A 24,540-nucleotide genomic window follows, 5' to 3' on the forward strand; every position below is an offset into this window, starting at 1 on the left:
AGTATTGTCATCTCATGTCTTCTGATTCATCAACATGGAATGTATTTCCATTTACTTAGAGGTGTACAGAAATACAGTTAAGGCTGGGTATGGTGGCTCACACCTGTAATCCCGGCACTCTGGGAGGCCGAGATGGGTGGATCCTTGAGGCTAGGAGTTGACTAGCCTGACCAACATGGGAAAATCCCATCTCTACTAAAAATACTAAAAATTAGCCAGGCATGGTGGCACACACCTGTAATTCCTGCTACTCAGGTGGCTGAGGCACGAGAATTGTGTGAACCTGGGAGGCAGAGGTTGCAGTGAGCCAAGACGGTGCCACTACACCCCAGTCTTGACAACAGAGTGAGACTCCGTCTCAAAAAACAAACAAACAAACACAAACAAAATACAATGATCATTGCACAATTGGTCTTGTATTCTACAACCTTGATGAACTCATTTTATCAGTTTTAATAGTTTTCTAGTGGATTTCTTAGAATTTTTGATACATACAATCTTGTCATCTGCAGAGACAATTTTCCTCCTCAATCTGGATACCTCTCTAGAATTTTTGAGTGCGACCTAAATTAATGCAAGATTTAATATTTGGTGGTATTAAAGTCAATATTGCATAGATTTAAAACAAAAGGGGGAAAAGTGCTACAGAAGGAAAAAATAGAAAAATAAAAAAATTAGCAGGCAAGAAAACTGATTCCCACAGGATTATTAGTTAGCTATGTGATCCTACATTTGATTTTCCAAATCTTCTTCCACTTGATATACGTGTGAACTTCTGGGCTTTGCTCAGTTTATTCAGCCATTACAAGCATGATTTTTACTAAACATACTGACATCTTCTCTCCTTTTCTCTTTTTGCCCCTCAAAAAAGAGACTAAGACACCAAAAGTGGAAGAGCACACTAAAGGTAGCTTCACACTGAGGGAGAATATAACTCTCAGGAAAGAGTTATAATGGAAGACTTCCAAGGCCTTCCAAGGTGGAAGAGCACACTAAAGGTATCTTCACACTTAGGGAGAAAATAACTCTTAGGAAAGAGAGTTATAATGGAAGACCTTGCAAGGCCTTAAAAGAATGCAAAGAAGTATAAAGAATTATCCTCCTGGGAACAAGCTGGAATATAAATACTTTAGAGGCTTGTGGAAGAAAAAGTAAAAATGAACAAAGAGATGAAGCATTTACTCTGTCAAGTACTATACCAATATTTTAAAACCACAATTAAGGAATAATAAGGACATAATAATGACATGCATTATCAGAAGTTTTCAATACAGAGGGTCTTTTAAAACCCGAGTTTTAGGTGACATTTTTAAAATCACAATTTTGATTAAAATGGTGTTTCATGACATAGAGAACATGAAAATTTTTACCACACATGAACTAGATACCTTCCCTCTGTCTCTGCTATTGCTGAAGAACTAAAATAATAAGTTATACTTAAGTGTTTTAAAGTTCCTTTCAAGTGCTTTGGAATCTTAGTTTTAATCTCTGGCGTAAAGGAAGAGGACTATCCAAACAAGTAACAGAGTTGGTTTCTTTCTTATGACATTGTAGAGAACTCAAAGAACTTTTTGCTGAATCTGGGAACCAGCTTTCTTCATTTTCAGCTGTTTTATAAGACCTGACACACTGTTCACTTTCTTTAATATGTATCTTAGGGCTACCCAACTTGTTGTGGCCACTTTCTTTGAACTGGGTTGTATTTTGCTTTTGAGAACTGTGCTTCATTCTTTGAGTTGTGTACTTAGCTCTCCCAAACACTGGGGCACTTTGTTCATCAGAGGAATGTCTGTTAAGGCAAACACTCTTCTTCATTAAAATTTTCTGAGTGGTTTGCATATCAACTTTTCTACTATGATCTAAAGCAGTATTTGGTGGTCTAACATTGCAGGTCTTTACTACTGTGTTACTGACAGAATAAGGTACAGAAGTATTGACTTTATAGTTTTCCTGAAGCAGCTGGTCTCCTTTTAGAACTTTAGAGTCTCTGGATTCATTTTGCAAGGGAATTCCTGGAAGATCCTTTGAAAGATGTGATGTACAATCAGAACCACTGTTAGCAATATAAGGTTCTTTTACACTAAGTATGGACAAAGTTTTCAGGTTGACATCTGGTTGTAGACTATCCTGAGGATATGATTTTATAAATATTCGTTCCTTTAAAGGCAAATCCTGAAGACATAAATCAGTAATGCCAGAAAGTAGATGCTCTTCAGGACTAATCCTATCAGAATCCTCATCCAACACTTTCTGTATGTTTGCAGTATACCTTTCTGATTCACATGACAGTTGTTCTGGGATATTTTCAAAGCCACCAGGGATGGCTGATAGCTCTGATTCAACTTCTGATTTTAAACCGTGAGAAAAAGTATTCCTTTGAATAGCTGGAGAATTACTAAAAGATGTACCTTCCCAGTCAATAGTGCTCAAGTGTAGATCAGCAATCACAGATATATTACGAGATGAGGTACTGGGTTGACTAGATTCTGAAATTAGAGACTTACTGACAGCTTTAATCTGTATAGCCAGAGGTCTTGGAGAAGACACGAACTGTTCTTGTACATTCAAACACGGAGTAGTTTTAGGTAAAAGCAAGCTATTCAGCGAGGCAGATATAGATTCCTGTGGTAATGCAGAATCAGGGGAAATCCCCAACTTTAACTTGGAATTCTGCTTATGAAAGATTTCGCATGTGGGTTTTAAAGTCATGTGTGACTGAAAGCTCATTACTTCATCTGGTTCTGGCAAATTATTTTCTTTAGGCTTAATACCTGAAAAAAAAAATACGTATAATCAACATTTATTTTCTTTGCTTTAACTTGGGTAAAAACAAATAAATAAACAGTTCAGAGAGAAATCTATATGAATTTTTTTGGCTTTTTTTGGTCTCAGTGCATTCCTAGATTATAAAATATTTCCCTCTGAAAACAATTGAGCTGTTTTCCTCACTGAGTTCTGGGAAATGAAGAAAATGTATTTAAAACCCGAATATGCTATAAACAGTAGCTGCTGACCAATTGGTCAGTATAACTATTATTATTAACACTTGGTTAAGTTAGTAGACAGAGCAGAATGTTTTATTCCTGGCTTTTCAGCTTTAAAAGAAAGTATGTGAAGACAAGGAAGAATATAATTCTTGACTCTTGATTTTGTAGATTTTTCAGTAAAATTTAGACAGAGTAGATTCAAACAGAAGAGGTGGCTCTTCTATAACATTTGCATGTGGTCTAAATAGCTATCAAACCCAAAACTTACGTTTTTGTTTCTTCCCTTTAATTTCTAACTTTTGTTTTTGGTAAATAGCAACGATCTCAGGATATGCTGCTTCAAACAATGATTCTTCTTCTATTGTTAGCACAGCAAATTCTCCATGTTGTTTATCTTCCATAGCATAATGTTCTAAAAGATTAAAAATACAGCAAAGCATCCTTAATTACACATTTTTAAAAAATCCAATTGGCCAGGCTTGGTGGCTCACACCTGTAATCCAGCACTTTGGGAAGCCAAGGCAGGCAGATCATGAAGTCAGGAATTCGAGACCAGCCTGACCAACACGAGTCCAGCCCGACCAACATGGTGAAACCCCATCTCTACTGAAAATACAAAAATTAGCCAGGTGTGCTGGCATGTGCCTGTAATCCCAGCTACTCGGGAGGCTGAGGCAAGAGAATCACTTGAACCCGGGAGGTGGAGGTTGCAGTGAGCCGAGATCGTACCACTGCACTCCAGCCTGGGCAACAAGAGCAAAACTCCATCTAAAAAAAAAAAACAAAAAAAAAACTTCAATCTTTCCAGGTAACTAGGTTTACCAGGTAAAATAAGTCATTCACAAATGAACTATTCACTGCAAATCTTGCTTTATAACACCTATATTCTAACAATCTGTTGATAGCAGTACATAATTTATTTTCTTTTTGCCTGGCAATAGCTGGAGAGTCTTTCTAAATTAGAACTTTGAATTCTCTTATTCTGAGATGGTAGCAGTAGCTGAAAGAATAGAAAACTTTGTTTAGGTAAGGTTAGTTGGTTTAATTCAGTTAAGTAAGTGTTAAAATTCCAGGCAAGAAATGAAATAGCTTCCTAAAACTCAACATCAGCTTTCTTTAGTGATGGCTTCTGAAAAGAACAAAACTGAAAGGGTCATCAAAAGCATTACTACTTTCCAGGCCGGACGCAGTGGCTCACATCTGTAATCCCAGCACTTTGGGAGGCCGAAGCGGGTGGAACACCTGAGGTCAGGAGTTCGAGACCAGCCAGGCCAAAATGGCAAACCTCCATCTCTACTACAAATACAAATTAGCCAGGCGTGATGGCAGGTGCCTGTAACCCCACCTACTCGGGAGGCTGAGGCAGGAGAATCACTTAAGCCAAGGAGGCAGAAGTTGCTGTGAGCCAAGATGGTACCACTGCACTCTCCAGCCTGGGCAACAGAGCAAGACTCCGTCTCAAGAAAAAAAAAAAAAAAAAGTATTACTACTTCCCAGATTGTTGTTTCAGAGGGTATCAATGTCTCAAGCCCAATCTAACTGGACTTACAAGTAATTAATAAATGAAAATAAAAATGTTCATATGTTAATTTACAGTACAGTGTATTTACAAACAGTACACTAGATTCTTGGGTTTATATGTGGGCAAAACTATAAAATAAGCCAAATTATAAAGAAAATACTGATAAGTTTAAAGCAGAAACAAAGAGAATGAGTGATTTTAAAAGTGTTCCTTAGTTAAACTAGCTTGGAGTACATTTTCTCCTGTAATAGCTCCCACGAGGATCAGTGAAAATGGGTATCTGATCCTCAGTTCTTGACAGGAGAGATGCATTGCCAAACTGAATTAATATCATTTTCTTTCCTGAAAATATACTAGTCAGTGTAACTGTTTCTAAATACTTTTCAAAATTCTTCAACATTCTATCTTCCTCTTACTGCTTGGAATGATTTATCTAATTCTCTGTAATTTCATTCTTCAAAGTTACCTACAGCTTAAACTTTCATTGGACAAACCTGTTCTCTCAAATATGATCAAACAGTTTAATTTCAAAGCCAAACAGAAATCAACTTGGTGTCATTTTCCATTTTAAATTATCTGTGTTTCACTATCTCCAGTTTGGGAGCTAATTCAGAGTTCACTGTAATTCTATCTGTAGCAAAAATAAGAATAATTTGACAATAAAAAATTCCCACTGAAAACTAAGCAGGGTTAAAAAAAAAAAGGAAAGGAAGTGTATCCCAGGGGTTTTTTAGCAATCTCAATTTTTTCAGATGGACTTATACATGACATTGAATGACCAGAGCATTTGTAAAAGCATATTTGAGAAATATAAATAAAAATTATTTCAGCATTACTTCCTTAAACATTATAAAAGAAATGTCAAATTAGGACATTAAAATAAAATCAAAGTTTATCATGTTTACTATTAGTCAAAACCTATCTAAAATAACACAGGCAAACTATGAAATCAACCTGTGGTGCATGTGATGGGTTTCATCTTTATTTTTCACACACACGTACAATATTTACTAGACATACATGGTCAAATATTATAAATGGAATATTTTGCTTAAAGTGAATACATACCAGGCTTTTCCCATTCTATTTCAAAACAATGAACTCCATTTCTGATTCGAGTCTTAACAATTCTGAAAAACAAATTCATTTAATGAAGTCTAATTGCAAAAGATATTTGGAAATTTTCCATTTGTAACCTGAATAATTTCCATAGTTTTTTTTCCCCCCCAGGTGAAAACATTTAAAGGAATTACTGCCTAGTCCTTTGACTAGTTTATTCAAAAGATAATATTGTTAGGTACACAGAGTTTATTATTATTAGATCTTCTAAGTCAATTGTTTCTTACCTTATTATGCAGTGTTCCTCACTTCCACAATAATGATTTTTGTTTTAAAGTTTGTTATATTACTTTGGTAAGTACAGTATTTTCCTACTAACTGTTCTTAAGTCTCTTTTATTTTCAAATTCTGTGTAGTATTATTGTACATGTACCTTATAAGCTGAATATTGCTGAGTTTTATTTACTTATCCAATATAATACGTCTTTTAATATGTGAGTTTAATCTGCTTACATTTTTGGTGATTACTGATATAGCTGCTGGATTCATTCATGCATCTTACTTTGTTTGCTGTCACCAGCTTTTTCTTTGTTCCTTCCACCTTCCTTCTTCCTGTATTCTTTTGGTTTGATAGTTTTACTTTCTTATTTTAATTGTGCTGGTTTGGAAGACAGATTATATTTCTAGCAGGTGTTTGAATGCATACTTTGGGAGTTTTGGTTTATCATCATCATCATCATCATCATCATCATGTATTAATCATTACATACTATACAAATATTTATATATATAATTTTTTCTAGTCAGTTTATTAAATTATCCAAATGTTTTAATCAATTCCTGGGCTGACCACTGTTTCTTGTAATTCACATCTTCCCTCTGTGTTCATTTTTTTTCTTGCTGACGTATATCCTTTAACAACACTTTAAAAAAGAAAATATCCTTTTCTTTGAGTCTTGCTGTGTTTGCCCAGGCTGGAGTGCAGTGATGCCATCTCAGCTCACTGTAACCTCTGCCTCCTGGGTTCAAGAGATCTTGTGCCTCAGCATCCCAAGTAGATGGGATTACAGGCGTGTGCTACCACGCCCAGCTAATGTTTTGTATTTATAGTAGAGAGGGGTTTTTGCTACGTTGGCCAGAATGGTCTAGAACCCGTGGCCTCAAGTGATCCGCCTGCTTTGGCCTCCCAAAGTGCTGCTGATCCAGGCATAAGCCACCACGCCCAGCCCTTTAACAGCACTTTTAAGGAAGGTTTATGAGTGGTAAACTCTCTTAGTCTTCATATGTTTAAAAACGCTTTTCCTATGAATGATGTTTTAATGATTTCAAGGTTGTAAATTATTTTTACTCGGTACTTTGAAACATCACTCCAGCATCTTCTGGCATCTATTACTGTTATGAAAGATGTGTGCTATCAGATAGTTGATCTTTTTCCTTTGATAGTTCCCAGCAAACTGTTTATTCTGAAAAATTTCAAACCTTTATAAAAGTTGCAGAAATAGTACAATGAATACTCACATGCTATTACTGAGATTCATCAATTGTTAACATTTTATCACATTTGCTTTCTCCATTTGCAAGTTAGTTGCAAACACGTCTCATGGCACATCGCCCCCAAATACTGCAGCCTATGTAGAGTATTTCCCTACACTGCCACAAAAAACTATCACACTCTGGAAGTTTAACACTGATACAATATACAGACCATATTCACATTTCCCCAATTGTCCTAAAAAAAAGGTCCTTTATGACTTAAAAACAATTCAGAATTCAATCAGGATCATTTTTCTCGAATTGTGTTGTCTCTTTATTTTAACCCAGAAAAACTACCTAGATTTTTTTTGTTTCATTTTTGAAGAGTCCAGCATAATAGCTCCACAGAATGGTTTTCACTTGGATTCATTAGAGTATTTCCTCATGATTAGATACAGATTAAACTTTATTTTATTTATTTATTTTTTTTGAGACAGGGTCTCACTCTGTCACAGTTTGGAGTGCAGTGGTGTGATCTCAGCTCACTGCAACCTCCACCTCCCAGGCTCAAGCAATCCTCCCAACTCAGCCTTCCAAGTAGCTGGGATCACAGGTGCTCTCCACCATGCCTGGCTACTTTTTTGTATTTTTGGAAGAGATGGGTCTTGAACTCCTGAGCTCAGTCGATCCACTGGCCTCAGCCTCCCAAAATGCTAGGATTACAGGTGCAAGCCACCATGCCCTGCCTAGCTCAAGCTTTTTTGGCAAAAATATTATATAATGTGGTATCTTTCTCAGTTTAACATATTAGAAAGCATATGAAATCAGACTATTGTCCTTTTATTGGAAATTAATCATTTAGTTAAACTGACGTCCACTGGACTCCTCCACTTTTGAAGACATCATTTTTCCTTTGTAATTAATTTGTAGAGTGGTACTTGAGACTGTGACTATCCTTTCTCTCCAGCAATCTTTCATCTAATGGTTTTAACATCCATTGATGATTGTTGCCTGATTGGTTTGGTACTTTTTAAGATACTCCTTTTATCGTTGATGTCTACAATATGCCTTGGGTATTTTATGTATTGTGACTATAATTTGGAGTATAACTTTATCTGTCTTAAATTTTGGAAAACTCTCAGACATCATCTTTTCAAAATTACTTTTCTTCTTTTTTTTTTTTTTTTTGGGACGGAGTCTCGCTCTGTCGCCCAGGCTGAAGTGCAGTGGCCGGATCTCAGCTCACTACAAGCTCTGCCCCCTGGGTTTACACCATTCTCCTGCCTCAGCCTCCCGAGTAGCTGGGACTACAGGCACCTGCCACCTCGCCCAGCTAGTTTTTTGTATTTTTTGGTAGAGACAGGGTTTCACCGTGTTAGCCAGGATGGTCTCGATCTCCTGACCTCGTGATCCGCCCGTCTCGGCCTCTCAAAGTGCTGGGATTACAGGCTTGAGCCACCGCGCCCGGCCTCAAAATTACTTTTCAACCTTTTCTTTTATTAGCTTCTAGGAATTAATCCAAAACTATTCTTAAGCATTTTTTATGAGAGTCTTTGAAAAGATTTCTCTTCCAAATTACTAATTTTTTTTTGACCAAGTTCAGCCTAGAGTCCCCTTTATTGCTTTTTATTTCATCATCTATTTTTAAGCTAATAGTTCACTTTTTATATCCATCCATTTACATACACTTTTATAATTTTGCCTTCTGTTGCTTACAGACATATGTCTTCATCTTTTTGAGGATTCTAGCATTCTGAAAGGCCAACCACACTCACCCCTTGCATAAAACCTGTCAGACTGTTTTAAAACTTAATCTAAAGTGAATTCATGACTTTTGATTTTTAAAATATTGTATTTCTTTATATGTTAAGCTTTCTTCTTCAATTCTTTTATATTTTGTCTGTCTTCACTTCTATCTCTCTAGTCTTTTTGAATGACTTCCAGTAGGCTTTCTGGGTTTCAGGCAGCATTTGGTTAGTTTTTTATTGTCTACCCCAGCCTCTTATCTCCTGATAGGAACATAGAAATTCCACTCTACCTACTGGGTTTCAAGAAATAAGTCTGACTCCATCAACATCTTGCACTTTTGGTCCCTGTTTTTTTTTTTTTTTCTCTCTGAAGTGATTTATCTCCTGGATGATACTGCTGGCTTCTAAATTTAAAGCTGTGCAAAACCAGTTTTAGGTCCCGCATTACCTTTACACGTTTGTTCCTTTCCTGGTCCACTGAAACAGTTGTCTTATAATGGCTGGCTATATCCTTTTATGCTTGTTTCTTTTTATAATCTATTATTACTATGTGTTTGAAGTAGAAAAGTATGATAAAGCATGACTTACTATGTTGTTCTGATTATAAGCTTTTAATATTCCAGGAGGCCTTTCCTCCACCTTTACAAAAACAAGCTTAAAGATATTAGGAATATTTTAATTATAAGATATTCAAGTAAAAACTCCATCTTCACCATACGGTTCTTTACATTACCGAATTGGCTGTAGTTGATTAGAGTTTCTGCTACCAAGCTTTCTTTCTATCATGTCATAACGGGTCAAAAGTACCAGCAATTTCTCACATGCATAGTGATTGGGCCACTCCATTTTTTCAAGAGTAAATCTCTGTAAATATAATAAAAATAAAACAAGATTTTGTTACCTCTTGGAGACAAATAGCACTCCCAGGTGATATTAATAATTTTTCCTTTAGAATTAACATAAGTTAAAGTAGTATCAATGAGAATATTCTAGAAAGAATAAGCCTCCTAAAGAAGAATCATTATTGTACAATGATTAAGAGTGAAGGCTCTCGGTTTGAACACCAGGATGATATTTCTTAGATGTTGGGTAACTCACTTAACCTCTCTTAGCCTCAGCTTTACCATCTGTAATGTGAAAATATTATAACCCAGTTCACAGATTATAAAGACTGAGATTACATGTAACGCGTTAAACATAACAGCAAATTTTAATGTCTAATAAATGTTGGCTGCCATTATTAATACTTGTAAGTACCCAGCTGTTGCAATTTATTGAACCACTCCATGTCCCTAGCCACTATATTAGGAGTTAATATAATCTCATTTAATCCTCATGGTGACTTCATGAGATAATATTATTTCTATTTTGAGAATAATACACATCCAGGGTCACACAGTAAATGGAATATGGTCCAAATTTAAATTTAGATCATTAATTTCAGATCTCAATGTTTTTTGTAAATGATACTACCTTCCATAATTATATACTTGATCTTGACATTCTCTTGTTATTAAACCCTCTTCCCCCAAAATATCCTTGGATGCAATATATCCACGTATGCTAATTAAGGCATCTTCTAAAACAGCATAACTGTACTTTGTCTTATAGTGTGCAAAGTATGGCTACTGTATGGCAAATGAGAGATTAGAAATAAATGCTGAAAAAATATAAGAGCTGCCTGTCTTAAGTTTAAACCTCCTCTCACACCAATCAGAGTGAATACCTGTTCCTATCTTACCAGCATATAACTTCATATGGTAAAGCAAGAATTTATTTTCAGATACCTGAAACAATAACAAATCAGGTCTTTGGTACCTGATAACCTTCACCAATTTATCCTTGTTTAAAAGGAATTCTTGAATAACCTAGCAAGAAAAAAGAAAATAGGAATTGAGACTTAAACTTCTAAGAAAGTTTCTACAATTAATACAGTTGAATTACTGGATATTACCTCATGGAATGGGAATCCCTCACAACTGCAAGCTTTCCTGAAAAAAAAAATTATATATATGTTATTACTATAATCAGACAATTTTAGACTCTGAAATCATCTCAGTCAATCTCCTCCCATTTAATAAGAAATGTGAATTTACAGTATCCCGAACAGTCAAGTTTCTCTTGGAATAACTATTACATTACTATCTCCTAGGTTAGCTAAGTTTTCGAACAGAAATGAAAAAAAGTTTTGTTAAACATATGACTAGTCTAGACAAGTGAGGAAAGATTATGTGGAAATAATTCAACCAAAGGTATGTGTATAAGTCATGCCAGGAAAAATGAGTTTTTAAACAAACTTACTTCTTCATATTGTTCTCTACTTCATTGAGTTGCCTATCATGTTCTGTGCGGTGCCAATCACAAGGGCAGCAGTATTCATAGTCATGTGGCTCACAATATTTATCACTTTTACATAATCTGCATCCATTACGTTCATGATCCTTAGGTGAACCTTTATGGAGACCCAAAAAAAGTGTATCTTTTGCCTTTTATAATTACTTTCCACATACATTCTTTTTGCCTGTATCTACATTTTCCAAAATTAATATTGCCTAGCACACTACCTAGCATATAGAAAGGTTTCAATACATTTAGGATGAATAGAGTAATAGACACCATAGTAATTCTTGGGCTCAAGTAGATCTTGAACTATTACTATCACATGACACTTTAGAAAAAATTATTCTTCTATTTGAAAGTGTTAATTAGACATTTGAAATTACACATTTACAATAATCAACAACAGAAAACTTTCTGGTTTAAGTAGAAGCTACATGCATAAAAACTAGAATGTAATTATTGGCAAAAAAAGATTATTTACTTAATAGAATAGCTCTAATAGAATAGTTTCTTTAATGAGTGTATTAAAAGAATATAGCAGTTAATTACCTCTGCTAGTGTCTAGCTCTCAGTTACAGTTATTTTTAAACTATCCTTGGAACATGAACAAATGATGACTGTGGCACGGGTGTGGAAATTTAATTCCCTTTAAAAGGAAAGTGTGATTACTTTCAACATTGTCTTGAGAATATGTAAGAGCATATATACTGGATATGACCTAAAATTGTCATTTGTAAGTTATCAAAAAACTATACAATAGCATCTTACTTATAAAAACATTTATTTTCTTCCATGATTTTATCTATAATAATGTTAATAAAATATATTAAGACAATTAGATATAGCAGAATTTCTTTTAAAAGATGAGTTAACATGACATCCTATTCTCTTTTGGGAATCAAAGGCCTTTCTGATCTAGTACGTGTTCTGTGGTACCCTTTTTTTTTTTAAACCAAGACTAATGAACAAGATCTAAGCTATTTTCAACAATAGTAAACATTAGAAATTAGTTTTAGGTCACTGTCTTCATACACAATTAAAATGCATTATAGGACAATGAAGAATCTTTTAAGTGGATAAATACAAATCACCAATATATTAACAAATGGTTTCAGTTCCATTTTCCCTAAGACTTATTAGTATATATTTTTTTCTTAAAATGGATTTCTATATTGAAAACATAATTTTAAGATCTAATTAATTTGGTATCATAGTTTGAAACTGTACTTATCCTATATTTATCATCTACATCACATTATTGGTTTCAACAAACATTTACTGAGTGACTACTATGTGTATATAACAAAACTGACTCCAAGGAATTCCCAATCTAGTGGAGAAGACAATGTAAAACCCTTCAAAGTATTATTAGCATTGGTATGTAAAAAGTACTATGTGAACAAGAATTAAAACATAGGTATGAGATACTAATAACAATTCCCTATGTCTCCTTACCTGGATGGGAACATACAGAACAATGAGCCAGCTTTTTAGTGACTAGTGGTTGTGGACTAGAGTTACAAGATGTTTCATTCCACCGATTAAACCTTTAATAGAAAGTGGTTTTTAAAAAAAGGAAAAAAAATGAGGTCACAAAACCGATATGTTCTCAAGTATCAGGCTGATCTATTCCCTTTCACCTACCTAATTATTTTCCCTTGGGTGGTTGATAAAGTTGCTGGCCTAGCATGGGAAAACCCTCAGTCACAAGTTTTAAATGTGGCCCCAAGGCCCAAGGACAGCAGAACTGCAAGACAGGAGAGAGAGTATATGTGTGTGTGTATATCTATATATCTGTATCTCTTAAAAAATATATATATATATATCTCTCTCTCTCTCCAATCAGCTTTTTTTTTTTTTTTAAGAATCTTAAGTTAGGCAGCAATATGTGAGTAGACTGATTTGTAAATGTCTCCTTTTGATCTCTGTGTGCCACAGTACAAAACAGAATCATGAACATTTCTCTATCTCAGAAAGAAGGGTAAAGAGTAATGTAGAAAATTAAATAAAACATTAATCTTCTGGGTGAAAACTGTATCAAAAAGCTAAATCATCTAAAATGATCATTTCTTAATCTCTTGTTCATAGAGCAAAACATTACCTGCTTCATAAAAGATTTTAAGAAAAATGTATATTACTATAAAGATTTCCACTAATTAAAAGTTAATTTCGTTTTTGGCTAAAGTTCCAGGTTACATAAAGCCACAAAGGATATGGTTAGGTATTAATCATAAAACGTATGTGTTCTGAATTATGTTCCTCTACTCACACAAGTTGAAGTTTTTATAAAAAGCTAAATTATCTCTTCAGGTCATTGTGCAGTATCTGGTACTTAAGAGTTACTATTTAGCTTCTGGAATTTCTAACACATTTACTACAAAGACCAAGTACAAGCCTGTTAAAAATTAGCATTAATTGCTTCCAGATGAAGAATAGCACTTCAAAAATTAAAAGTAACTGGCAGGAAAAGTCAGTATATAAAACAGAATAAAAGATGATTATAAAATAAATGTAATTTTATTATTTTCAAGTGTCAGCAGCGCTTATTTGCTGAAACTGTTTCAATAAGAATGGTTTGGAGTTAGCCAGTTGTTATATTCACTTGCTTTTCCTTCTTTATATTATTTTTTATAATTCCCAAATGATTCCTTAACTCACCCCCATGCCAAAGTATACATTTTCGTGCTTGCTTTGGCACAGTAATAACTGATGTCAATAATGGATTTACTGAAGTCTTAAGATTTATCAACAGTTTTACAGCTAAAAGAGAAGTATCATAGGAAAGAATACAGTGATTCAATGTATTTTTCATGGTCATTCCTTTTTCATTTTTACCTCTTAACATTTCTTTTCAGGCACTTGCCAGCTTGAACCTGCTGGAGGCCAAGACTATTTTAAGTTTCCCAGTGTCCTACTTCCTTTCTTATTGATTCTATACCTATCATCATTAATATTAATTTTTATAAAGCACTGCTTTCATCAGTAAATATAATTCATGTGTTTTTGAGACAGTAAATAGCATAGCTTGTTAACTTCTATATAGTCTGCATCTTGTTCTGAATCCTCAAACTGTAGAGACTAAATTAATTAATGTTAGTATTAAATATGTAGCTATAAAGCAAAGGCCAGTCAAGTATGATTTCGATTAATGTTGCTTATTATTAAATATTTACAACATGCCACAGACATTTAATTTAAAGAAAGAAAAATACAATATCAAAGTATTAAATACAAAATTATTTTAATGTCATGTTTATCTTTACCTGTTGGTAAAAGGGTTTAAAATAGCTAGTGGCAAAATGCCCATGGTCGTACATAAATGCACTTGATATTGTATTAAATGTGTTTAGTGAGCTAATAAGATTTTTTAAAATGCAGTATAGTGGCTAGGCACCGTGGCTCACGCATGTAATCCTAACACTTTGGGAAACCAAGGCGGGGGATCACTTGAGCCCAGGAGTTCAAGATCAGCCCGGGCAACATAGGGAGACCCTATCTCTACAAAAAAAATTTTAAAAATTAATATATTAACATGTTTAATATAAATAATATATATATTTTAAACGCAGTTTGGTGGCTGGGCGCAGTGGTGCATATCTGTTGTCCCAGTTACTCAGGAGGCTGAAGTGGGAGGATCACTTGACCCCAGCAGGTTGAGACTGGAGTGAGCAGTGATTGCGCCACTGCACTGTAGCCTGGGCAACACAGTGAGACCTTGTCTCCAAAAAAGAAAAAAAAAAAAAAATGCAGTACGGCTTAGAACATGTATTCTCATCCTTCCTTTGGAAAATTTCAAAATAAATAAAAATAAATTATCTTAAATCAAAATATAGGTCAGTTTAAAAATACAAAACCCTTTTTTGGAAAACAATTGTTTTTTGTACTATTCATTATTAAGTTCAGCAAGAATAAAAGTTCAATGTTGCAAGAGAAAGTAATTATTAGTTACCTCTGAAGTAAACTTTGCCCTTTCAAAATCTGTATAAGTTTTAATGCTTGCTCTTTTCCAACTCCAGGGACTCCCTTTCAGAAAGTGGAAAAAAAATAATTCCAATGTTAATCACTAGGAATGGTTAAAAGTACATTAATTGAATGGAAGAGTCTGCAGCTGAAAGAAAGAATGAGGTAACTCTTAAATAAAGATAGGAAAACATGTGCAAGATACATTGCTATGCATAAAACAAAAACTGCACAATAGTGTATATGATCAGGATTTGTAAAGTAAATGACAATTACACTGATATCTATGTAAATAAAAAATTCAGAGTTATATACCAAACCACTGATGGTGTTTATTTTAGGGAAGGCAGGGTCATAATTTTAGAGGGCTTTCATTTACTATGTTAATTATTTGGATAATATTTTAATTTAACCTATAACCTAACTCTATGTTTGTAATCAGGAAAAAGCAAGTTCATTTCATTACATGAACATTTCATATTCCAAAACCCAGACATAAACAGAGAACAAAGGAATGTTCTAACTCTTGAAATTAAAAACTTAAGAAAATTTAAAGTGTGAATTTCCAATATGCAAAAATGATATGCCTTAATGTATATTCCTATCACAATTTCTGATGAGGGATTTGTAAGGCTATAGAAATAATCAGTAGGAACATAATAAGGGAACTACATAGTAAGATCTACAATACCAATCATTTTATATTTTTAAACACTACATTTAAGAAAATGGGATTATTCTCATAATAATTAACTCATCACTCACCTGTTATACCTATTTGTTACAGAGCACTAGATTGTGCATCTTAAGATATAAATAAAGTATTTCCATGAACAAAACCCAGCACAATGCTGAGAGGCATGGAAATATGAATGGCTTATCCCAATGATCACGTGACTTAGCAACAGTAATAGCATTGAGCATGTGCACAAAGAATACAGAACACTAAAAAATAGAAAAAAGGGGGAAAGAAACTAACAATGGCATAATACAAGAAAAGAATAACTCCTATATTTATTTAAAAAGATAGTCAAACATAAATGTGAATCTCTTAATCTAGAGTAGCAGTTTACTGAGATTCAAGCTGTGGTACTACATTATTCTATTCTTGCTTATAATATTAAGTGTCACAAGTCAGCTTTTTAGTGCCATCTGAAATGCTGATTATTTTAGTCACTGAATAGCTTATTATGCCTGAAATTATATTTTAAATTCAATTTTTAATCATATAGCCATATTATATTCATATTTATACAGCACATAAGGTATGAAAAAGACTTATGAATAGCAAGTAAATATGACAATTTCAGCTTACCTTTGGGAGATAATCACAACCAAGAAGTATTGCTAATCCAACCAGAGCATCTCTGTCCAAACCTAGTTTACTCTTGATAGTTGACATTGTGTAACAGTCAACATGTGGGTCCTAAAGAAAGAACAGATTTAGTTTAATCCTTAAAAAGTACATATTTATACATTAAACAACATTACAAAAATAATTGTTTTTTTTTTGTTTTTTTGAGACGGAGTCTTGCTCTGTCATCCAGGCACGGTGGTTCATGCCTGTAATCCCAGCACTTTGAGAGGCCAAGGCGGGCAGATCTCTTGAGGTCAGGAGTTTGAGACCAGCCTGGCTAACATGGTGAAACCCCCTCTCTACTAAAAATACAAAAAAGTTAGCCAGGTGTGGTAGCACGTGCCTGCAGTCCCAGTTACTCGGGAGGCTGAGGCACAAGAATTACTTGAACCCGGGAGGAGGAGGTTGCAGTGAGCTGAGATCACAGCACTGCATTTCAGCCTGGGTGACACAGTGAGACTACGTCTCAAAAAAGAAAAAAAGTTTATTCCAAAAAATTTATATAAGAAAACTATCCTGATCAGCAGAATCTTTATAGAATCTGACATTTCAATATATGGAAATAAAGTTGTAGTTTCAAAAATGGCTTAAAAATAACTATGGTAGCCAATTTTTTTCCATTTTATTGCTTTCTGGTGTCTAAAAAATACAGATTTCCATCTTACAAAACACTGTAACATATATATATTATAGAAAGTAAACATTCCCTGTAATTGCACTGCCTAAACTATCATTAATAGCTTGGTACATATTATTCCAAAAAACCATCTTCTTTGACACATATATATGAATATTTATTGTTAATTACATTAAGTAAAAGTAGGATTATATAAAAATACTATTTTGAGACATTTTCCAACATTAATATGTCTGGATATCTTTTATGTCAATAATAGCCTTTGCAATGACCGTACTGTATTACATCATATGGACTCTGAAACAGTGTTTCTCAATGGGGGTGCTAATATTAGCATTTTGGGAGGGATAACAGAAATGTCTGGCAGAATGTTTAGTTTGGTTGGCACCAAGCCACCACATATCTATAGTCTCCTTTGCCCAAGCCTGAACTGTTACAACCAAAATGTCTCCCGGTGGTATCTCTCCAACTGGGAACCAGTAAGTGTGAAGTATTTAACCATGTCCCTATCAATGAACACTTGGGTTGCTTGCCAAATTCTTGTAATTATTAACAATGCTACAGTGAACATCTTTATATCTCTCTCTTTGCATATTTGGAGGTATTTCTGAGGATGAAATACTAAACTGGAAATTCAGGATCAAAGCAACACATTTTCATATGCAATTCATGATGTATTTTTGAAACTGATTTAGAATCAAACCATGTGAAACAAACAAGTCAAGTTCTTATGAGATAAATCTATATTTTGAAGACAATGAACTACATGGCAATGATTTTTAATAATAGTAAACATTTTATTTAGCAATTGCTATGTGCAAGGCATTACAGTAGGCATTTTATATCTAGTATTTCATTTAATCAGCCCTTTAAAAAAGTTCGTAAACAAATGCTGAAAAACAGAAAGAAAATAAACACCTTTGTATTCATAGTGAAATTCCTGTAAACAGTCTGGGCCCCATAAAGGAAAGTATCGCCATCATTGGTGAGGCAGCCATCGACATGACCACCAGCATTGAGATAAGCACACATGGCTTCAGCTTCCCCGGCAGCCTGAACCCAGGGGATTCCTAAGCATTCGAGCATATCGAGGCACTGAAAACCAAAAGCAAGATGTTAGAGAATGTCTTCACTGCTCATTTGTTTACTATTAAACGTACTTCTGTATTACAAATATTAATAGTAGGTATTTTGGTGTTTTAAAAATTACGATATTTAAGAAACACTTGGAAATTTGAATAATGACTGAATATTTGAGGGCTTTAAGGAATGAACTGCCAAACTTTTAGGTGTGCTAATAAAAATTACATTGTGGTTATGTTTCTTTTTATTTTTTAGGAATCATCTTTTAGAAAAGATTAAATACTGGGAATGATACAATATTATGTCTAGGATTTGCTTCAAAATGATGTGTGGGTAGGGGAATAGATGAAACAAGATGAGCCAAGATAACGGTTTAAGATTGGTAATGGGTTACTTTTGTGTTGATTTAAATTTTTCTGTAATAAAAAATTAAGATTTTAATGTAAATTACAAAGTAATCCATATTCACATTTCATTGCTATTATCGTCAGATTCTGAAAATATCTTTAAATAATAATTAATCACCTTAAGATTTACATCTACAAAGAGCTGGGTGCGGTGGCTCACGCCTGTAATCCCAGCACTTTGGGAGGCTGAGGCGGGCAGATCACGAGGTCAAGAGATTGAGACCATCCTGGCCAACATGTACTAAAAATAAAAAAATTAGCTGGGCATGGTGGTGCATGCCTGTAATTCCAGCTACTTGGGAGGCTGAGGCAGGAGAATCACTTGAACCCAGGAGGTGGAGGTTGCAGTGTGCCGAGATCGCACCAGTGCACTACAGCCTGGTGACAGAGCGAGACTTCCGTCTCAAAAAAAAAAAAAAAAAAAAAAATTTTACATCTACAAAACTTCAATAATTTTTCTCACATGATGGTCAACCCAATATGCATACTTTCAAAGAAGATGCTATCATACAGTTTTGGCTTGAATTTTAATGTTTGCATCTTTTTCTCATCTTGCCTTCCCTGTACAATGAAACTCTCATATTGTGGGAAACTGTGGAGGAGTCAGCTGTCAGTGTCCTCCTAGGAAATCAAATGTTTGTGTAGAATGATTACATCATTATGCTGATGTACAAATAATTTGCTGTGAGTTTCCTTTGGTTTATGATTTAAACCCAGCTGGGTAGCTAGTAGTCTAGTAGCCTTATAGCCTAGTTCATTCTTTCTTGTCATACACCATTCCTTTTTGTCTATCAGGGACTACTGAGTATGGTGGAGAGAAAAGGCTACTTACTTGTAGTTTCTAGAGGCTGAGAGAATAAATATTATCTCTTGCTTTGACTTCCACGCCACATTACATAATAAATACCTCTATCCACCAAGGTGGTCAAGGTTCAAAAAGTCAAAGTACTATGTTGAAAAATATTGCTTTTCAGGACGCTGGCCCCGTGAATTTAGAGAGACAGTTTTGTGACAGTGTTGCTTCTGCCTTACCCCTAGGTAAAAAGTAGCCTTTCATAATACAGTTATTTCAACTTCTTATACTATTTGCCACTTCAAATTTTTTCAAAGAACCAGCACAGAGTTTCCTATAAGGCTGTTGCAATTTTTCCCACTCTATGTCTCTACCATGTGGGGTGGAAGTGGTACTGGAGGAGGACTAATTTGTGCTTTTCATGCTAATACCTAAAAGATGGCAGTGGATTAGGAGGAAGCAGGGCCTAGTAACTGAAGAGTACAGAAATATAAAAATGACGAATAGGCAATACTGAACTGACACAAAATGCCTAAGAACACCGTAATTACTGCAGCAATAAAGAAACAGGAATGGAGCAATTTTCTTAAGAAGACACGGACATCTCTTTTTCTGTTTTATGCTGGTTCTTTAACACTCTAAGATTGAGGACCATGAATATTTCCAGGAACTGATTGACTCAGCACAGATATTTTCTTCAACTGCTGATAGTCATTAAGGTGGAATATTCACTAATTGAAAACTATTTTTAAACGTAAGCGTAGAAAATAAAATTTCAGAAGAGGAGAAAAATGGCATAATTTTTTTTAACTAAAATTAAAAAGAAAAACAAATTCAAATATGATAAAAGCTTGTATCCTTAAAACACAAAGAACTTGCACAAAAGAAAAATTAAAACCTCAAGCGGTAGTGGGTGAAGGACATGATAGCCATTACCCAAAGGGGGACTAAAAACAGGTGAAATGTTTAACGTTACTATTAAAAGACAAATGCATATTAAATATCTTTGTTGTTGCACACAAAATATTACAAAGACAAGCCTCCTAACATCCAATGTTCTTGTGAATGCACTGACACTGCTTCTCTGACATCTGTATTAGCAGAAATTAACCAGCAAGAGCAATAAAATCATTCCAAAACTTTCACCCATCAATCCAACATTGGGTAATTTTATCTGAAATTTCAAATCACAAGAAAACATTATATACACAAAAAATGTTCATCACACTTTCATGTATAGTAGAGAAAAACTAAAAAAGTAAATAACATATACAATCAGGTGTATGATTCATAGCTTCATACATGTTGCACAACCACTACAAGTTATGATTTCGATAAGAGTGTGACAAAAGGGAGATATGACAACATGAAGCATTAAGTGAAAAGGCCAGGTTAAAAATCATGTGTACCACTACAACTCTTTACACACACTTGAAAACAGACACAAAAGGCTAGGCGCTGTGGCGCACGCCTGTAATCGCAGCACTTTGGGAGGTTGAGGCGGGTGGATTACAAAGTCAGGATATGGAGACCATCCTGGCTAACATGGTGAAACATCCTGGCTAACATGGTTTCTACTAAAAAACACACAAAAAAATTAGCTGGGTGTGGTGGTGGGTGCCTGTAGTCCCAGCTACTCGGGAGGCTGAGGCAGGAGAAGGGCGAGAACCCGGGAGGTGGAGCCTGCAGTGAGCCGAGATCGCGCCACTGCACGCCAGCCTGGCGACAGAGCGCGACTACTTCTCAAAAAAAAAAAAAAAAACACACAGACAAAAAAAAAAAACCTTCCTATTGTTTTAATTATACATTATAGGCGATTTGTTTCTTAAGTTTTATACAAATATAAAATATAGCAATATTAAAGTAACATACAAAGAATACATTGTAATGTAACAATAATTAGTTTTTAAAATTACAAGCCCTAAGGGAAGCCAAATATGTATTCTGTATATGAACTATCATGAATTCTGAATAAGTGAAGTGTGAATTAATGAGATTTCATGTATTCTGGGAATTCTTTAAGTCCTGAAGGTGTTATAAAAGGTAATATGATCAAGTTCCTACTATGTACTAGTTGCTTTGGATATACTTTCTCTTATTTTTATCTCATCCGGGCTGAGTATTACTGTTGTCATTTCACAAGATAGCATACAAGGTAGAGACAGGTTACAAATTTTGCTCAATGTCTCAGAGTTTCTACATGCCAGTGCCAGGAATGAAACTCAGGTCAATTTCACTCTAAAAAATAAGCTCTTTTCTCTATGCACACTGGCTGGCTAGTCACAATAAAATTAATAAGTATAAAAGATGACAAACTATTAAGAGTAAAATGTACCCTTTAAATCAAATCAGAATTACTGAATCAAATCTGAATGCTCACCTCTCTTAAGACTGATTTAAAATGTGATCTCCCTGTTTTCTGAGACCACGATTTTCCAGAACACCCATACCGAGTCTGATTCCTCTTGCTTATGACATCAGCTTTCAGCTTTGGTGGTTCCCCTTCCATAACAAACACCAGTTTTACATCCATTTGTGTTAAATATGAGATACGAAAAAATAAGTTCCTGAAATATATAAATTAGTAACATATTAATCATCATACACTCATAGTAAAAGTCAAAATAGTATAACATAAAGGCAAGAACATTAGACTAGTATCAAAAACTTTAATGTAATAACATTTTACTTAAGGTTTTAATTAGAGTGGAAGACCACTTTTTTGTTTTTTCTTTGACAAGAGTCTCACTCTGTCACCCAGGTTGGAGTGCAGTGGCATGATCTCATCTCAGTGCAGCCTCAACCTCCTGGCTCAAGCGATCTTCTTGCCTCAGTCCCCAGGTAGCTGGGACTACAGGTGTGTGACACCATGCCCGGCTAACTTTCTGTATTTTTTGTAGAGATGGAGTTTCACCATGTTGCCCAGGCTGGTCTTGAACTTCTGAGCTCAAATAATCCGCCCATCTCAGCCTCACAAAATGCTAGGAATACAAGTGTGAGCCACTGTGCCTGGCCAAAAACACTGATTTTTTTTTTTTTTTTTTTGAGACAGAGTCTCACTCTGTTGCCCAGGCTAGAGTGCAGTGGCGTGATCTCGGCTCACTGCAACCTCCGCCTCCCAGGTTCAAGAGATTCTCCTGCCTCAGCATCCCAAGTAGCTGGGATTACAGGCACCCGCCACCACATCCAGCTAATTTTTTTTTATTTTTAGTAGAGATGGGGTTTCTCCAACTTGGCCAGGCTGGTCTCAAACTCCTGACCTCGTGATCCACCCACCTCGGCTTCCCAAAGTGCTGGGATTACAGGCGTGAGCCACTGCGCCCAGCCAAACCACTGAATATTTTTAAGCAACAAAGATTTATGATTATTCTAATTGCTATGTGGAAAATGGTTTGAGGTAGGGGTGGCCAAGAGCAAGAAACTAGTGAAGATGGCACTTCAGGAGTACAGATGAGAGATGAGGTCGGCATAGACTAAGGTGGTTGGGTGCCTCTGGCCACTGAGATAAGTTTGTGAACACAAAGTATATTTTGGAGGTAGAACTAGCAAGACTTACTGATGTGGAGAGAAGTAGAATAGGGAGAAAATGTCTCCCAAATCTCTGGCTTTTAGTATCTGAAGCATCCTAGCGGATACGTTAAGTAGGAGATAGATATGTGAGTCTGGAGCTCAAAGGGTATGAGATACAAATCTGAGTCCTTAATATAAAGATGGTGAATCTAGACATGTTAAACAGATCTTGAAACCTCAAAATGTAAAAGAATAACAACAACAAAAGAAAAAAAAGGTAAAACAAAATCAAGACATCAAAACTATTTATACATCATACATTGATACTCTAAGAACTTTCACTATACCTGAGGTGGGGCTTCACGACGCTGCCCATCATTTTTTTGACTGTCTGTGCCTCACACACCCAGAGACTCAGATCAACTGCAATGGTTTTCCCACCAAGATTACGCAAGGGAATGTGTTGCTTAACAGGCTCCAAAATTTGCCACAAGTCATTCACTCCCATTCTGGTGATTATCTGCTGTTATGTGAAACATACTTTACAAAATATTGTTAAAGAAACAGAAGCTCATAACAGGGATTCAAACAATATATTATAAGTCAGTTCAGGATAATTCATGGAGGATTATCCTTATTTCTTTAATCAGTCAGGTTTTCAAAATGAATCAAGAACACCTGAAACGTTAAAATGGTGGTAACTGGCTTTTTCCCAGCTAAAAACAAAAGTTAACAAATGCAGAGATGGGTAGAGAACGCAGGGATGCTGTAAATCATTTTTGTCTACTTGAAAATTCACTCCTTGATTTACATACTTGGAGAGTGGGACTAATTCTCTATCATACCCAGGAAAAACAAAAAAACAAAAGCAAGGAAGCATGCAAACAAGCTAAAGAAAAATGAGGTTAATGAAGAAAAACTTAGAAAAGTGAGGGAGGAAGAAACGAGAGAAAATGAAGTTGGAGGAATACTGATAGACATACCTTTCTTAAAAGGGCGTTGGCTTTTTAAATTGCAAGGTCACATCATGTTCATTGTAGAAAAAGAAAACAACTTTTAATCACTTATAACTTTTAACCACCACCCAAAGAAAACTAAAGTTAAATGTTTTTCCACGTACATGACATTTTAAAAATAAAATTGGCTTAAACTTTGCTACTGTTACCTGGTTTGGTATTTTCTATAGGCCAGCTTTTCCTTATTATACATCCATATTTGGTTTTCTTTCCCTTTGTTATTATTTGGTTATAATAATTGACATTATGTAGCATGTGCAATGAAAATTCAATCTGACGACACAAATATAACCCAGATTATTATCCTCTAAATAATGATCTTAATTCATTCCAAAAACACAACGTAGGAGACAAGAATATATTAAGTCAAAAGACTATCACCTTTATGCAGAAACCTTCTGAATAAAAAGTACTGTATTGTCTGTACCTTTAACAGAGTTCTTTCTAAAAGTAAATTTTCTCAAATTGCATATGGATGCAAAGAAAATAAATGCTGGAAGGGTTGCTGTCTGTGACTTATCCTGTTTTTCTGAACCTGAATTTTACAGTGTGGCCAGTGGTGCCATAAGTATTATTCCTTTTTTTTTTTTGAGACAGGGTCTTGCTCTGTCACCCTGGCTGGAGTGCAGAGGCGAGATACCGGCTCAC

General features: G+C 35.0%; 1 protein-coding gene across 2 annotated transcripts in view; it reads right to left on the bottom strand.

Moving 5' to 3' along the window:
- Window positions 1–1,160: 1,160 nt before the first annotated feature.
- The window catches only part of GEN1 (GEN1 Holliday junction 5' flap endonuclease), a 28,347-nt gene continuing 4,967 nt past the window's right edge, over window positions 1,161–24,540 (bottom strand). For both annotated transcript variants that reach the window (XM_011971430.1, XM_011971431.1), the window contains exons 2-14: window positions 23,224–23,399; window positions 21,747–21,933; window positions 18,002–18,178; window positions 16,405–16,515; window positions 15,079–15,152; window positions 12,585–12,676; window positions 11,091–11,241; window positions 10,744–10,780; window positions 10,577–10,657; window positions 9,523–9,653; window positions 5,578–5,639; window positions 3,256–3,399; window positions 1,161–2,771 (exon numbers count right to left, since the gene is read on the bottom strand). In XM_011971430.1, coding sequence (XP_011826820.1) covers window positions 1,459–2,771; window positions 3,256–3,399; window positions 5,578–5,639; window positions 9,523–9,653; window positions 10,577–10,657; window positions 10,744–10,780; window positions 11,091–11,241; window positions 12,585–12,676; window positions 15,079–15,152; window positions 16,405–16,515; window positions 18,002–18,178; window positions 21,747–21,933; window positions 23,224–23,384 — 2,721 coding nt within the window. In that variant the 5' untranslated portion in view covers window positions 23,385–23,399 and the 3' untranslated portion in view covers window positions 1,161–1,458. The remainder of the gene's footprint in view (window positions 2,772–3,255; window positions 3,400–5,577; window positions 5,640–9,522; window positions 9,654–10,576; window positions 10,658–10,743; window positions 10,781–11,090; window positions 11,242–12,584; window positions 12,677–15,078; window positions 15,153–16,404; window positions 16,516–18,001; window positions 18,179–21,746; window positions 21,934–23,223; window positions 23,400–24,540) is intronic.

Source organism: Mandrillus leucophaeus, unplaced genomic scaffold (assembly GCF_000951045.1).
Source record: "Mandrillus leucophaeus isolate KB7577 unplaced genomic scaffold, Mleu.le_1.0 Scaffold122, whole genome shotgun sequence".
Lineage (NCBI taxonomy): Eukaryota > Metazoa > Chordata > Mammalia > Primates > Cercopithecidae > Mandrillus > Mandrillus leucophaeus.